This window comes from Abramis brama (genome assembly GCF_963993115.1).
Source record: "Abramis brama genome assembly, chromosome: 9".
Taxonomy (NCBI): Eukaryota; Metazoa; Chordata; class Actinopteri; order Cypriniformes; family Leuciscidae; genus Abramis; species Abramis brama.
Genome location: NC_139971.1, coordinates 4,714,865 through 4,730,404, shown reverse-complemented (window position 1 = coordinate 4,730,404; position 15,540 = coordinate 4,714,865). Strand labels below are relative to the sequence as shown.

At 40.7% G+C, this 15,540-nt stretch overlaps 2 protein-coding genes across 2 annotated transcripts; one reads left to right on the top strand and one right to left on the bottom strand.

Moving 5' to 3' along the window:
- The first annotated feature begins 77 nt into the window (after positions 1 to 77).
- On the top strand, positions 78 to 2,134 carry c5ar1 (complement C5a receptor 1). Its single transcript, XM_084124981.1, has 2 exons — positions 78 to 206; positions 493 to 2,134. The coding sequence occupies exon 2, from the start codon at positions 498 to 500 to the stop codon at positions 1,557 to 1,559; it is 1,062 nt and encodes a 353-aa protein (XP_083981107.1). The 5' UTR covers positions 78 to 206; positions 493 to 497; the 3' UTR covers positions 1,560 to 2,134.
- Positions 2,135 to 3,908: 1,774 nt separating this feature from the next.
- Positions 3,909 to 14,686, bottom strand: dact3b (dishevelled-binding antagonist of beta-catenin 3b). Its single transcript, XM_084124980.1, has 4 exons — positions 14,191 to 14,686; positions 8,065 to 8,200; positions 7,423 to 7,515; positions 3,909 to 7,121 (listed from the first exon to the last, which is right to left on the bottom strand). The coding sequence occupies exons 1-4, from the start codon at positions 14,398 to 14,400 to the stop codon at positions 5,773 to 5,775; spliced, it is 1,788 nt and encodes a 595-aa protein (XP_083981106.1). The 5' UTR covers positions 14,401 to 14,686; the 3' UTR covers positions 3,909 to 5,772.
- Positions 14,687 to 15,540: the final 854 nt, after the last annotated feature.

Genomic DNA, 15,540 nt, shown 5'->3' with positions numbered 1-15,540 from the left:
TGCAGATTCATATGACGTGATTGACAGCATCTCTCTCAGTTCCAGTTCTAAATGCTTTTTCTTTACACATCATGTAAAAAGTGCTTACACAACACTGCCAAGGAAAAGGCTTGTTTCACAGCAGCTTGCAATCATTTCCTGGCTATAAGGGACGCAAGACACAACCTGAATCACATTTGCTGTCGCAGATTTGCACGACTTCACAGGTATCTTTTTTATTCATTTTGATAATTTTTTTTTAACATGATTAGAGCTGTACTAATAACAAAGTGTTGAACTTTTTTGTAGACAAAAGAAGACCTTACAATAGTATTTTAACAAAGTATTATAAATGTTATAATATTGCAATGTTTGTCTCTTGAAAATTAGATTGATTAAATATAGCATGATATGACTCTCAAATAACCACTAGACTCTGTTTGAGGATTTTTGCCTACTTTGCACATTTTCATTGTTATTTTCATTGTTATTTCTCTCTTTCTCATTTCACAGCTGAAATGGGGGAATATTTTGAAAATTATTCCTTTTATGATTGCGAGGTCATTGAAAACTGCACCGAAATTGTGTTCCCCTCTGAAATGCCACTGTCCGAGATAGGTCCCCGGCACTGGTTAGCTCTGGTCTGCTACAGCATGGTGTTCCTGTTGGGCGTCCCTGGGAACGGTCTGGTGGTGTGGGTGACCGCGTTCAGAATGCCGAACTCTGTGAACGCCCAGTGGTTTTTAAATCTGGCCATCGCGGATCTGCTGTGCTGCTTGTCGTTGCCGCTCCTCATGGTCCCGCTCGCCCAGGACCAACACTGGCCTTTTGGCGATTTTGCTTGCAAATTACTCAACGGTCTGTTCTACATGATGATGTACTGCAGCGTTCTGCTCCTGGTTGTGATCAGCTTGGACCGTTTCCTTCTGGTGACCAAACCGGTGTGGTGCCAGAACCACAGGCATCCGAGGCAGGCCCGTGCCGTCTGTTTGGTCGTCTGGGTTCTCGCTCTCCTTGGAGGATCTCCTCAATTTGCTCTCATGGAGGCATATAAAGCGAGCGAGACTAAAATATTGTGCGATAGCTTCTACAGAAGCTTACCTCACGCATGGGCCATAGTCCTTACACGCAGTTTTCTGTCTTTTCTGCTGCCTTTCCTGATCATCTGCGCCAGCCATTGGAAGGTTTACCACATGACGAGCTCCGGGAGACAAAGAGGCAGCGACAAGTCGGCCCGGACGCTGCGTGTCATCCTGGCGGTGGTGCTCAGCTTCTTCCTATGCTGGATTCCCCTACAGATCGTGGATGTTCTGCGGTTGGTGATGCTGACGTACGCACAGTCAGAACGTACTGAAGCCAACCTGCGTCTGGCCCATGTGCTGGCGATCTGTTTGGGTTACGTGAACAGCTGCCTGAACCCGCTTCTCTACGTGTGCCTCGGCCGCGGATTCAAGGCCAATCTCATTAGCTCTCTGAGGAGTGTGCTCCACTTCGCATCCGAGGCTCCGACCAATCGAGTCAGCATGACTGCAACCAGTAAGTCAACCACAGACGGGACGCTCCGAGAGAAGCCCCTATGAAATCACAAGTGCATCTATAAACCCTAGTCTTCACCTCCGGAATCATTTCTAGATTTATAAAACGTATTTATTTATATTTGTGTCACTAGACATGCTACACAACAAAGATGCACAACATTAGTAACCAATATCGGTCTATTATGTTAAAAATAGTACTTTTAAACTTTAGTTTTAGTACTTTTAAAATGTATCGCACAATTATTGCGGACACCAATTCATAGCCATTGAAATGCTTAATTTTCAATTAAATTTCAGTTTCAAACATATTTCAGATTCTGAAAGTTCTGTTTATATAAACCGCAAACAAAGAAGTCTGACTCACATATTCACATGTGCATTACATGTATAGCGAACAAAACCTCGAGATGCTGAACCGGAGAAAGCTACTGCAATAATGCCACTGCAAGCATAATTTACGTTTTTGCCTTGATGCCATGGCTATCAAAAAAATAAAAAATAAAAATGTACATACTGTATATAGCCTATCAGAAGAGGTATTTAGTAAATAAGTATAAGTTTGTAAGACAGAGATGTAAATATACATCTGCACATTCTAAGATGTAAAATAGTAGTCCAATAAAAAAACAATATAATTTGGGTGCATTATAATTTTGGTTGATTCCTAACATTTCGTTAATCATTTATATTAATGTTTTCTTTATTTTATGTGACATATAATATGTCACTGATTGGTTAACACCTGGATGGCATTTCTGTCTTGTGATTAAAGTCGGAATGAAACAAAAGTTGCGATCGACTTTTCTTCCCTATTGTGAGTGACGTATATTCGAGTTAACCGGCTTCTGGAAAGGGTGGGGGTTTGCTATTGGTGGATCTCATGTGAGTGACAGGGTTGCCCCACCCTCACGCCAGTAAACACGTCATTAGACAAGACATTAGACAAGATGGTGCTGTAAAAGGGAGGGGAAGTTATTATGAGTAAAGATTAAGTGGCTCATTAATTAAATAAATATTATAGTTAATTTATTATTATTATAATAATTATTTTATTACTTAGTAATTACACTGTAATAATAGCCTAAATAAATAAAAAAAGAATATTTGATTTCTTGGTGACTAATTTTAAACTTTTAAAATGCCCTTGCATTCATCACACAACTGAAATGAGGTGCTCTTTGTGTTAAATAAAAATGCAATTATTGAAATAATTTTTGTGTGTAAAATTTTGTGTTTACATTTTGTCTGCTTTTAAGTTGTGAGGTGGATGTACCGCACTGAAATAAATGTTAAAAACATATCAAAGGTAGCCTACACCCATAACTTTGTACGTGTTTTATATATTAGCACAAGAAGCCAGGAGTGTTTTGTCCTTCACAGTTGTGAAATGCCTGCTGTTCATGAGCTTGACTAACCAGTAGAGGCCAGTAAAGAGTGACTGTTTAAAACTGTCAGCTGGTAGAGCTGTGACTCCCAACCATCACATGATTATATATCATCATATCATCATCATTAGAGATTTGTGGCTTTTGGTTTATGTGTTTTAGCTTTGAGGCCACATGTTAGTGTACTACTTTTCCTTTTTTTTTTTACTTCTAGAAAATATATTGATGTCTCATTGCATTGTACAGATTTGTTATCCAATCGAATGCTTTCCAGAATAAGAATGTCCCTCCCACTCACATCACAAAAATGTTTTCTGCTGAAACTTTCAATAGGACAAAAATTGCACATTCATACTCTCAACAAGGTAAAGCAAATTATTATCCTGGATTTTATCTAATAAAATGGAAGTTAAAACATCAATGCTATTTAGTGATGTGGGTGTACTTCTGGCAAAAAGGAAAATCCTGTTATTTGGTAAAAGTGATTCTGAAAGCCTTTGTTAAAACATTTCAGAACCGATATTTTGTCTGGTTATGTGTTAGCAACGTTTCCATTTCTAACTGCATGACAAGGCATGCTAAATATAACAGCACTCCATGGCAACTGAGAACAATACAGAATGTTGAGCAATGAACAGAATTCATATCTCTTATAACCTCTCCTGCTCTGCTGTTCGTTGTGTATTGCAATTTTGTTTGAGTTTTGTGTGACTGTAGTATATGTACTTGACTGATTATCAGAAGTCATTTGTGGCCTACATATAATCTACTTTTTGCATCTTGTTTAACCATGTCTGTATACATATTGAAAATATGAAATAAAGATAAAGTTTTGAACACCTACTAGAGATGATTTTTTTATTTCTTCTGGTATGCATTTGTATAACTAGGCGGGGCCCAATATGACTCTGAGATAATTAATCTATCAAGTCCTATGTAGCTGACCTAAAAATACTTTGAATCTATTATTTCAAATCATACCCATGGACGAATCTGAGACAATGGCTGATAAATAAATAAAAGTTTATTAACAACATGCAATGAGCAGGAACATTTTCAAAGACTACATGAAAATCTTGAAAATACACTGCAGGCTATGAGATCAAAGATGCATGGTGAACTATTATGTTTAGGCAAGGCATACTTTAGTACACTCCACACTGGAGTGCATTTCCACTGTACAGCACAGGTAAAGGGAGTTTGGCTGTGTAGCAGCAAGACAATTAAATCTTCCAGTCCTCCAATGCACTAGGTGGCGCCAATAAAGAAGCTATGTGTTATCAAACTTCATAAAGTATAAATACTAATTAGTTACTATAAATGTCTAAAAATCTGCAGTACACTACAAATGCGTTTTAACAGACATGCTAGAAAATATGTATCAAGTAAACTTCATTGTCATGGTTAACATACTGTGCAAACTAGACACAACACCTGGGACATGGCAGGCAAAGTGGTACGTAGTACTGATAATGATGCCTCCGTAACCCCAGGCACATCCTGTCATGTGTGTGTGAGATGGGCTGTGAAAATTGCCCTCTTTAAAATGCTAAGCTAATGAGAATCAATTCCAGGTGAGGGAATATCTCTCTTCATCCTGCAGTTTGGTCTCTGAGTATTTAGTAATTACTGTTTGCTTGTTAAAATATTCCCAGGACAAATATTTCCATTCTGCATTACACAATGAAGAATGTGACATCAGCAATGTAGGGTTAAAATGGCTTTACGTCATAATTCTGGACTTCTGGCCCGCACTCTTCAGTTTGGGACTTCGATCCTGTTTAATTCTCTCATCTCACATGGTCTCCTGCCTCTATTTCACTGTCTTGTCAATAATCAAGAACAAAATAACTTAAAATGGCTTATTGAGTGGGGGGAAAGCTAAAATATATAGCTATAGTAATGAAAGAAAGAGATTTAGGGGCATACCAGACAATGTGAAGCTGAGGAAAGTGATTTAGAAACATTACAGACTCATGGTCTTTTTAAAGGGATAGTTGACCACAAAATGAAAATTATGTCATTATTTACTCAGCCTCTTGTCGTTTCAAAGCTGTATGACTGTCTTTCTCATGTGAAAGAAATATTTTGAAGAAGTCAAACATTGTCATGGTCACCAACATTCTTCAAAATATTTATTCCACATGAGAAAGAAAGTCATACAGGTTTGAATACAGTTGATACAGTTTTGTTGTCCATTCACTTCCATTGTGTGGACAAAATACAATATGTTCTTTTTGTGTTCAACAGGAAAATGAAAGTCATACAGGTTTGGAATAACATGAGGGTGAGTAAATTATGACAGAATATGTTCCTTTAACACATCTGATATGATCCCTTAATGGGTTTGGTGTGCTTTGTGGGTTTGCTTTGTATTTTGTGGTTGCGTCTCGTCAAATCTTTTATTAACAAGAAGAAAGATACAAGAATCCCAGAAGTGAAAATCAAGCAAACAAGATACAACAAGAAACAAAGAGGGGACGGACTTATAAACAAATCTGACTCCGGTTTAGTCTGGTGGCACGTCACAGCTTCCGAGTCCAAACGCTCTGTCGGATCTCAAAAGCAAACTACAAACTGTGCTAGTATACACTCACGGTATGCTGTAATAATACTACTACTGAAAAATCTTGATGCTAATCTTATCATCTTCTGAATCGTTCAAATATTGTTGTCTGGGACACCATGAGCACCGTGAGTTTTTAAAGTTTGAATGAAGAGTGCTCATAAACGTCGGTATTCTCACTTGAAACAGAGTAGAATCTTGGACCCGGAAACAGTATTCAATATGTCACGACTTAACAAGCAGATTAAGTGAAGTTTTCAAATGAATTTAGTGGAGAAATAGGCAGAGATGTTCATAGCCAGTCTCATACAGTGGTCATTAGTTTGAGGGAGCCTGAACGGAAACGCATGATCTTCTTTTTGAGCGCATGTGAGGCTTTAATCTTGACCACATCATTGGAGGGATTCTGTGAGGACGAGGAGGAGGAAGGGGGCAAACGTGGAGGAAGTTGTTGAGGCCAGACCAGCCCTCCGCTCTCATCTGAGTCACTGGACACTGAACTGGTCCCTGGAGAGAAAGTCTCACTCAGACTGGAGTCGGAACCATTGGGCGGTGCAGGAGCGGCCTCTGACCGTTCTTGCAACCTCTGGTTCTGCTCCACAAACTGAACACTAGTGTGTTTGACCGGTAAATGATTTCCACTGGGTTCATGCACATCCTCTCTGAATATCCCCTCATCCTCTTCTTGACTGAGATCTGCAGTGGAGCACCAGAGTCGCTGATTGGATGGGTAAAATTCATCACTATGATGCCTGCCGATGTCCCGTCCCACAGTATGATATTTGTGCTCCGGTTGGGCGGCCCATCCTTGAGAGACGCAACTGTCCTCAGACCGAGAGCGGCAGGTCGACTTGGTTTGTCTCTCTTCTAGAGTTGTCCACCTTTCCTCTGGAACCCTTCTGGTTAGGGACCGAAGAAGAGCCCACTTTTGAGATGGAATGGGCTGGTGTTGTTCACGGGACGGTACGCAGGTGTGATTGCAGCAGGTGTGAATGTGTGGTTTCATGGTATCTGACATCGTGGGACGACGTATGTTGTAAACCGGTTGATGACGAGGCGAGTCGTTGCTGCTGTCGTAAACTTCTTTAACTCCATACTGATCAATTTCTAAGGAGGATTCTGGCTCCTCGCTGCTTAGGGAAGTTGGTCCAATCTGAGCATTGGGAAGGTTCATGTAATATCTGTCTTGGGTCTCGCCCTCATTCACTTCCTCTGAGAGCGGTGCCCATTCCTGCCATTCCGACTGGTCAAGTGAAAGCTGTGGGTAACCAGGAGGGTAATTGTGTAAGTCTTGCCACCGATCGGGCTCAGAGTCGAGTCCTGCTGTAGATCTGAAGTGTCGCCGCTGCAAGAGTCTCAGGATGTACGTCTCCACACGCATAGCCTGCTGGATGTCCTCTTCGGTTGGGCCGTCATCTATCTTCACTGTAGGATCAGCCTGAGCATCGGAAGTGAGGCTCATCTCGGCTGTAAGGCTTTCATTCCCATCAGCCATCTGATCTGTAACCCACTGAGGGCTTTCTTCATCTTCTTCTTCATCCTCTATTCCCTCTGCAATACCCTCCAATGGGGGGTATGGGGCAGAAAATGAGCGGGGAAGGCTGGCATGTACTGTCGGCTCCATATGACCCTCCCAGTCCAGCATGTAGGCATCTGTCAGCATGTGAAAAAATTAATTATTTTATGAGAAATAAAACTAGTTCTAAACACCAGGGGTTTTCAAACTTTCTGATGCCAAGGACCTCAAGTATGATGATCCCCTTGCAAACGACTCAATTTTCCCCAAGCACCCACCTTGCAGGGTCTATGGGCATCCATTTGAAACCCCCTAGTTTAAATCACAAAATACTCATAGGTCCACAGGGTAATTCATAGTACTGAGAGTACAAATTAATGCTCTGATATAGAATAAACAAAATCGTGGGTGTGAGATGTGATTAAAAGAAACACTCACCCATAGATCTGGGCCTGTGACAGGACGCAGTGAGTTTTGGAGAGGAGCAGGAACGCAGTGGAGGAGACATGCTTTCACTTTGCTCATAAAACCCTGAGGGGTCAAGATAAGTTGAAATCTTATTTTCAATGTTATCAGCTTTCATTCTATTATTCACAACATCTGAGTGTAAGTTTTTCACATGTGTAACCAATACGCCTCACTATTAAAAATGACTTTACATGGCAACACATTTCCTGACACAAAACCAGCTAATTGCATACTGTAACTAGGTGTGCGCAATACTGTATATCCGTGACCATATCGGAAGTGGGAAATGGTTGGTGTCAGAAGCAGAAGCTTGGATTACTCTTTTTCTGTATGAGGTTACACAAGTATTTAAGAAGTTCCCAGCTACAAACAATTCTACTGTTCTTCTTCTGAAATATGTAAACTCAAGATCAGAGCTTTAGGAACACAAAACAAAATATAGCAGCCTATATATTTAACATTGTCCATCTCATCTGTTATAACACCAACTATACCAAATATTGGGTTTTGACCAACATTTTTGTGCATCTGTATAGTAAAATATATCCACAACAAGTGTGCAATTTTGCAGAACACTATCTGGAATAAATGATTCTTAGAGTCATGGAGTACCTGAGCTTGATGTGCTGGGACTGTCCAAATCCTCCTCTGTATTCTGCTCACATATGAGTCCTGTATCCACCCTCAACTCACTGAGCTGCTGTTGCAGTGCCAGCATCAGCAGACTGGGGGCACCCTGGAGCCGGTTCTGCAGGGTACAACAGAAAGGTCAATAGTGAGGGCAAGTAAAAATGAATGTATTTGGCAGACACTTTTATTCAAAGTGACTTACACTGCATTCAAGCTTTACCTTTGATCAGTTCATGCATTTCCTGAGAATCAAACCCATAACCTTGACATTGGGAGCGCTCATGTGTTAATGTTTGAGCTACAGGAATGCAGTAACCCAATACAAACACAATAACAGACAGATGTTGCTTTTCCACTGTGTGGTAAGACTCGGGTCGGCACGAGTCGGCTCGGCTCGGCTCGCTTTACTTTGGCTCGGTTTAGTACCCCTTGTGGATGGGATTATAGACTGATCGTTATGGTTGCGCCGCCACCTCGTCTACTGACCCCGATACAGTCATTTATTTTTTCAAGTTGCATGTGACGGTCATTTAAAGCAAGTCGTTTAAAAAAGTTGTGCGAACAAATGATACTGCGGTAGCTGTTGCTGACTATTCAAATCTAGAGGGTTTGGAGTCTCGTGTCGCAAATCCAATGACGCTGGTAGTGACGATTCTCAGTGATCTGCAGTGTTTACACGTCACATTTTAGTATCGGTACGGCTCGCTTAGAACCTCAACCGAGGTGGTACTCAACCAGGTACTAGGTACTGTGCATAGTGGAAACCCCCCAAAAGTGAGCCGTACCGAGCCGCACTATGCAGTGGAAAAGCGCCACTACAAGCACATAGTTGAGAGGACAGTTGTAGGGTGCATCAGCATAATATAGTTAATATATAGTTCATTTTTTTTCCATATTAACCTAATGTATGCCCTAGATTGCCATTACTTGCCCTCACGCTCACTGCATAAAACACTGTTAAATCTTAAATAATTTAAAAGGTCCGTTATATTACAGCCCTAAAAACTGGTCTCTTGAATAAATGAAAATAGTAATGATATATTGTGCATCTGCATTAGAATAATCTATAATTATTTGTGTGACAGATGGATGTAAGATGGTTTGGATAGAAAGCTTCAAGCACAGGTGTGTGTGTGCGTGTCACCAGTGTAGTGTGTGCACCACTGACAGCAATATATGCATATGCACCAATCCCGGAACATCAATAATTTACCAAAGACAGGACAGATACTGTTGAGTATGCTATTTTTTAATCCTGTGGTTCTGGTTTTGTTTCAGGACCTAGTTTCATGCTTCCGACAGCAAGATCAAAACACATTGTGGTTGGCACCATGTTGCAAGTGAACCTGTGTTTAATGCAGTCTGGGTCTGGGTTTTATTTAAGTTTTGTTCATGGTTTAGTTTGTCCAGATTTTGTCCATCACAGTACGTTCCACACCTGGCCTGAATCACCGCTCAGTGAGTATTTTTGGTTTCTTGTTATATTTCGCTGGTCTATGACGCAAAGGTGGTTTAACTTGGGTCATTATTTTAACCACTTTCAGTTCAGTGTTCTCTCAGTTCTCTCCCCCCCATAATAAAGGGTATAATGATGACAACCAATGTTTGGGTGTAGAGATCCAAGACAGATGTGAGAAATAGACTGGAGAGATTTTTCAAAAGCTAATAAAACAAATTTTTCAGTGGACTTTCAACAATTTAGGTTGAGACAGGCTGATGCACAAGGTTAAGATATGTTTGGAATAACTTTGTTTTATATAACATGGAGGCTTGCCACAGTAATACCGGTTACACTCATATGACGGACAATCACGGTATGAAATTTTATTTTAAAGAGGAGACATGAGTATGAGTGAAACTTAATTGACATCAGTCAATATCTGATAAAGGTAGGTTAGGCAAACATGTTTTTCTGGTTAAAACTCTTATCACATCTCTTCACATTCTGCACGTTACTTCACTTACATAGTCCATGAATGAGTAAATGAAAACGAGTGAGTGAATTCGGACACTGATTGCACTGGAAGCGCTCACAGTGAATGGGTATTTTCTAGCGCAGGTCAACTCTGGCACTTCAAGATCCACTTTCCTGCAGCGTTCAGCTCAAACCCTGATTCAAATCACATGTATCTTTCTATTAATCCTCAAGACATTGATTAGCTTGTTCAGGTGTGTTTGATTGGGTAAGAGCTAAACTCTGCAGGAAAGCCAGAGTTGCCCACACCTTCTCTAGCAGCTAGCCGTTGAGTGTACATCAGTGTACACTCGTTATTGAGGTGCATTATGGGACTGAATGAGTGTACTGTATGAGTGTGCTAGCGTTGCTGGGTAACATGAGATGTATACAGTGACCTAAGACCTGGATCTGTGGTGGCTCTCTGGCCTGTGGAAAGGCAAACCTGTTCTTAGAAGGCTCGTCAGTCGAAACAACTCCAAACCGACAATAGCTCTGGCTCTGAACTAGCACCCGGTTCATGCTGGTGGAAAAGGGGCACCTGTAGCTCAAGACTGGTTGCCCACAGAAGCTAAGGAGGGTACCTCCTTAGTACCTGGACTGCTGTTGGAGGAGGTGTTAGTGAGGCCAGCAGGGGGTGCTCGCTCACCCTGTGATCTGGGTCTGTGTGGGTCCTAACACCCCTGTATAGTGATGGGGACGTTAAACCGAGGTCCTCACTCTCTGTGGTCATAAAAAAATCCTAGGATGTCCTTCAAAAAAGAGGTGTAACCCCGGCATCCTGGCAAAATTTGCCCATTGGCCTCTGTCTATCATGGCCTCCTAATCATCCTCATATACTGATTGGCTTCATCAATCTGTCTCCTCTAAACCAGTAAGCTGGTGTGTGCTGGGCGTTCTGGCGCAAAATGGCTGCCGTCGAATCATCCAGGTGGATGCTGAACATTGGTGGTGGTTGAGGGAGATTCCCCTCTTCCATATGTAAAAGAGCTATATAAATCTAACAAATTATTACTCAATGTTGTTGACACCACAACAAATGGCCGTCGAGTCAAATAGTATATAATGGTATTGGGGAGCGATTTAGGACACAGCATGCTAATGTCTCAGACACGTGTCCTTAATCTTTGGTTCAACTAATCCTTTAATTGTGTAAATTAATAATTTATTTTCACTTTATTTTTTCAGCTTAATATTCTTTTTAGTAATACCAGTATAATCGGTACTGTGAACATTATGATATTATGGCAAAACTTTTGCCTTTTAATGTTTTATTCTCTACATAATCCAATTTTTCATCTATTAGTAGGCCCATAAGGGAACCTTCACACTGGAGAACGCAGAGCGTTTGATGGCTGAGACTGCGTTAGATCCATTTTAAGGGTTTGGAAAGATATAATCAGTTTGAAATCAAGTGGAAATGCAGCAAATTGGATTTCAAAAAGCACAACCAGACCTGCCTCTCGGAAATTCTCATTGGACAATTCATAACTGCATCAGAGATAAGTTAAAATTTTCTGATATTTGAGTCTAATGATGGAACATTGCTTTCTTCTATGTTCTTGCAACACACCATTTCCATTGAAATCAGCAGGTTTGCATCACCGCTTGAATTCACCTGGCCATTCTACATGACAAAAATAAAACTTAAAAGAATGTGTTCTTAGAATTGAATCGCTCATAAAACCATGGCAACATGGTTTAGCGGCTGAGGTCAAAGCTCAAGCGCATGAGAGAAAATGACAAGTATAGAAAGGAAAAACAGAGGACAAAGACAGAGAGAGAGAGAGAGAGAGAGAGAGAGAGAGAGAGAGAGAGAGGGGACCAGAAATACTTTCAATACGATGTGTCAATGTGTCGGGGGTGTGTGTGTGAACCCCCCCCCCCAAACACACACACCCCCCACTGAAAACAGTTTAGATGATTTCAGAGCTAATATCAGCTATTCTCTCTGAAGTCTGACTCCACCTCGTCTTGTGTTCCCTTGGAGATCTTTGATTCTGCTTCACGATTAACTGTCGTGCGACGGATCAGCTGGTTTGGTGTCTCGCCCTCAGAGGCCTCACGCACAAAAGCATGCAGAAGGCAGCAGTCTATTTGATTATCACAGAAACAGACAGGACCTGAGGGAGATCAGGCTGCATGTGTATTCTCATTATCTGGATGCCGTGAGCGCCTTGCCTTTAATGTGCCAAAATGGGACACACAACCAGCATCCTACTTCTACACACACACACATACCACCCTGCCCCCACTATATCAGCTTACACACACATCAACATAACAGTCCTGATGTCCAAAATACATCACTAAACTGCACTAATCCACACATCCACAGCAACTACAGCAGGAAAACTTTGGCCTTGAGGGTTGATGTGTGTTTGAACAGACGTATGTACTGTACAAACTAGCTACTGTAATGCACACACTGCTGGGTTCTCAACTACAAAGCTGAACTACAAATAAACTGGTTTATTTGTAAACTTTGTTTGTGAACTGGTTTAAAGCGCAGAGATTAACATGAAAAAACTGGGATGAGTTATAAGGATTTTTCACAGTTTTCACTCACATTGCTAATTATATAATTAAAGGGTGCAGTGTAATTACATGTTACCTACAGGGCTGTGAGTGTGAGTGTGTGTGAGTGTGAGTGTGAGCACTCCATCCTCGCTGTAGTTGCCTGAGGACTAGGAGATCAAATTGGATTCATTCTAATTGGTTAATTAACAGCTGAATTTTGAATCAGTCAGGAAAACAAAACAGATAGATAGATAGATAGATAGATAGATAGATAGATAGAACAAACGAATGACAGACAGACAGACATAGATAGATAGATAGATAGATAGATAGATAGATAGATAGATAGATAGATAGACTCTTGCTGACTGAACTGAAGGATGTTTCCGGTGGTCGCTGAAGCGGAGCGCGTGGCCGCTGACAGCTCATTTGGGTGATGCGTCTTGAGCGCACACGCACGCGCCCGTCCCGCGAGAGTCTGACTTATTAATATTCCGCTCCATGCGCCTTTTGTCTGAACCATCTATGGGGGAGAAACTCTCGGGAAAAGAGAGACCACAGCTAATTTGATTTCTCTCACCGCCTTATCACCGGCCTTTTATTGAAAACTGAGTTAGAGTGAGGTCCGAGTCCCTGCAGGCAGATTCTGACAGGTAATGAAAGGACAGGAAGGACTATGCGCTCTGTTAGTTTATGAATATCACTTTGATAAACACTGCTTCCTCAGCCACTTATGCAGACGAAATACGGAGTTTAAAATAATAATAATTAAAATATAGATATTAACCCAACCTGTTTCGTCAACGAAATTTAAGACTTTATTTTTTTAAGCCATGTAACTCTTACTGATAATTAGACAACAACATAACATTTAATATAATATATATTTAAAATAAGAAATTCATAGCTTAATATTTCTAGGGGTAGGAATTGATAAATCCATACGAAACGAACAATGGATAGTTAAAGGACCACACGCCCCGCCCTCTTTCCATTTGCACATCAATCACAGCTGTCAAAAACATTCACGTGCTGTGAAAAGAAATTATTTTTATTTATACAGCACAACTGCTGCTAAATGGTATTATAGTGGCAAATTAGTGTTATAAAACCCATATCGACACACGGCAGTTTTCACGTGCCAATTACGTAACACCAAAAAGTAGATATTTTAAACAAGCCTCTTGTTTTCTACACTCATACACACTAATAAAGATCCTTTATTGGTAGGCTATTTATGGTTTCATTAAGAACCTTTAACATCCATGGATCCCTTTCATTCCACAAATGGTTCTTTAAATATTCTTTAGGCTACACTAAAGAAAAACATGATTCTTTTAAGAGCGAAAAGGTTCCTTGGTGGACCAAAAATGCAAAAAAACAAAAAAAAAACAATGCAAAAAAACCCCCCAAAAAAACAACAACAACAAAAAACAAAACAATATATGTATATATATAGATATATATTATTTTTTTAAAGTGCACTTGGCTAGAATAATAATGGCAAGACTGCCTGGCACTACATCAGCATCACTCGTCTTTTAAAAAAACTTTTCTCAATACTTTGCGAATATCCACATCTCCATAAAGCGATAGTGACCCGCTGGAGGGAATTCCTGGTTTTCATCACCTACCAGCTGAAGTCTTAAAGTGAGCTGCTCCTGTTCTCTGCTGCTGCGAGCCGGACCCACATCACCCCAGACCGGGCATCCCGGCAGCGAGTCCCCGAGCGACAGGGCTCCGAGAACCAGACTCTCCTGCCGCTGCTTCAGGATCTCCAGTTCACACAGCCACGCGAAACTGGCCTCCAGACGCTGTTTAATCCTCCTGTGCTCCTCCATCATCTTCAGAGGAACCCCGAGGTCCACCAGGAGCCTCCTCACTCTTCCCAGCAGAACAAAAGCAATCAATCTTTCAATATGATCTGCGTCAGCCTGCTTCTGCTACAACTGTGCGCGTTTATCACGTTACAAAGAGACACATATCCATTTGGTTTGAGTGTTTCACCCTAACACGAGCCTCGGTTGCTCATATTCCTGCCGTCGGACCGACAATATTTGGGAATATCAGTTTTGAATTTTTTCCTCTCACATTGCTGTACATTGAGGTGTTCCCTGCTCATTAGAATATTCCGCCCTTTCCGCTGTGATTGGTTGTAAGCTCTCTGACACCGCCCTCCTGAGGATCTCCCACACTCTTATTGGTCAATCCCCTGCAGATTCATTTGCATGCCGACCATGGCGGTCTTCGTGAGCTCAAGCATGGGCGGGATGAATGGATGAATGGATGAATGAATGAATGAATGGACGCCGAAAATATTAATTTGTCTGGTGCGTGTGACCGACCGACAGGCCAGACGACAGGAAAATTCATGCGTGGATGACTTAATAAGGATAATTAATGAACACTTGGTTATTACATGTGATGGGATACTGTCATTTGCAGGGAACTGGAGCAAGCCGTCATTCATTTCGACCTGGATAATTTTAGATATTGGCATTGACTTCGATTAAATGAATGTTTATTTTTTGGAATTAAAATATGTGTGTGTATATATATATATATATATATATATATATATATATATATATATATATACAAAAATAACCATTCATTATATTTAATGTTACAAATATTTTATATATTTATATACATTTAAAAATATGTAGGCATATACGATTTATTTTAACAAAAATCTATTAGGCTATGCGTCTGGCTATTACATAATGAAAGGATTGGGTTATGTCTCCATCGCGTGGCTAGACATGATAATCTACACTCTCTCTCTCTTGTGTGGGAAATAGTAAGATTCCATTTTAATGAGGTGTAAAAAGCTTTGACAGCTTCAGGCACACTTCCAAAAGCATGATGCAATTTTGTCTGTGTGTGATATTAGCATACTGCATTTGAAAAAACAAGTACAATTTAGTAGTACAATTTCTGCGGGGCATCTAAAGTGAAGCATTCTAGAAACTTCAAGGGGA

Coding starts and splice junctions, on each gene's coding strand:
- c5ar1 (XM_084124981.1), top strand. CDS start 498: ATGGGGGAATATTTTGAAAATTATTCCTTTTATGATTGCGAGGTCATT.
- dact3b (XM_084124980.1), bottom strand. CDS start 14,400: ATGATGGAGGAGCACAGGAGGATTAAACAGCGTCTGGAGGCCAGTTTC. Junction 7,516..8,064: donor TCCCAGCACATCAAGCTCAG/GTACTCCATGAC, acceptor TTGACCCCTCAG/GGTTTTATGAGCAAAGTGAA. Junction 7,122..7,422: donor TCACAGGCCCAGATCTATGG/GTGAGTGTTTCT, acceptor ACATGCTGACAG/ATGCCTACATGCTGGACTGG.